The sequence below is a fragment of the Penaeus monodon genome, chromosome 15 (assembly GCF_015228065.2).
Source record: "Penaeus monodon isolate SGIC_2016 chromosome 15, NSTDA_Pmon_1, whole genome shotgun sequence".
NCBI classification, from domain to species: domain Eukaryota; kingdom Metazoa; phylum Arthropoda; class Malacostraca; order Decapoda; family Penaeidae; genus Penaeus; species Penaeus monodon.
This window is the reverse complement of record NC_051400.1, coordinates 10774757-10775772: the sequence shown is the minus strand read 5'-3', so window position 1 is coordinate 10775772 and position 1016 is coordinate 10774757. Positions and strand designations below refer to the sequence as shown.

Here is a 1016-nt window from a genome sequence, read left to right as displayed (position 1 = left end):
TTTCTCTCTGTCCCGAAACAATTTTTTTTTCTGAGAATACGAATACATCGAGATCTTATAATCCGCTGCTAATTTCGTTTGCAAATTGCTGCGTTTCTCGAAAAGCGAGTTGATCGTTAGATTATAGGACCTTCCTCAACGCGCCATAATTCCCCTAGATCTGGGGGAATTTCGCCAAAACAGCATCGATTTGGGCGAAAGGAGCGCCATCTTTGAAACAGCCAATCAGCGGCCGGGATTTCACCCTCTTCCCCATGACGTCATCTCGCAAATTTTTCGAAAGTAGTTTTTAACTAATATTCGTTCAATTTTGGCTTGAGAGCGTTATGATGCGCTGGACTGGGAGGACCTTTAATGCCCGATTGCACTTGTAAAAAAAAATCTACTAAAATCAACGCCACGACGATGCATTTATATAATAAAGAAATCTTGCGAGGAGGCAAGAGTTGCACGCAAGGACGCTTTCACTCGAGGCAATTGGTTGCGGCAATCGATTGCTGCAACCTCTTTGCTCTGTGCAGGGAGGACTTTCGCACATGGCAGGTTGCAATCGGTCGTGCACAGCCAGCCGATGCAATACCCAGTACGCAAAAGCCTAAGCGGAACATTGCAAAAGCCAAAAACCGCCACAGCTTCTGAGGCATCGTTTCATATATCATCCCTTCCACACGGTGCCACGAGTTGCCGCCATTTTCTATCCCCGACACCGTTGCCACCCTCAGGAAGGAAGGAAAACCAAACGCAACCATTTTTTCATTTATTTATTATCAATATCTCAAACCGCAATCATGAACAACAACCACATCTCGAAGCTGGTGAACGAAAAAGTGAACACCGAAGACTTAATATATGAAGTAGAGAAACACCCAGAGATATGGAACAGCGCTCTGGAGGAATACGGAAGTAAAGTGAAGCGGAGAAGCGCCTGGCTTGCCATTGTGGCGAATTTCTTGCCGGATTTTCATGGCAAGACACTTCCCGAGAGAAAAGAAATTCGTAAGTATGACATTTACTCC

General features: G+C 45.2%; 1 protein-coding gene across 1 annotated transcript in view; it reads left to right on the top strand.

The window, feature by feature from the left end:
* Window positions 1-506: 506 nt before the first annotated feature.
* LOC119582206 overlaps window positions 507-1016 on the top strand; it is an 8860-nt gene continuing 8350 nt past the window's right edge. The window contains exon 1 of the mRNA XM_037930438.1: window positions 507-996. Within this exon, the coding sequence (XP_037786366.1) occupies window positions 789-996 (208 nt within the window). The 5' untranslated portion in view covers window positions 507-788. The remainder of the gene's footprint in view (window positions 997-1016) is intronic.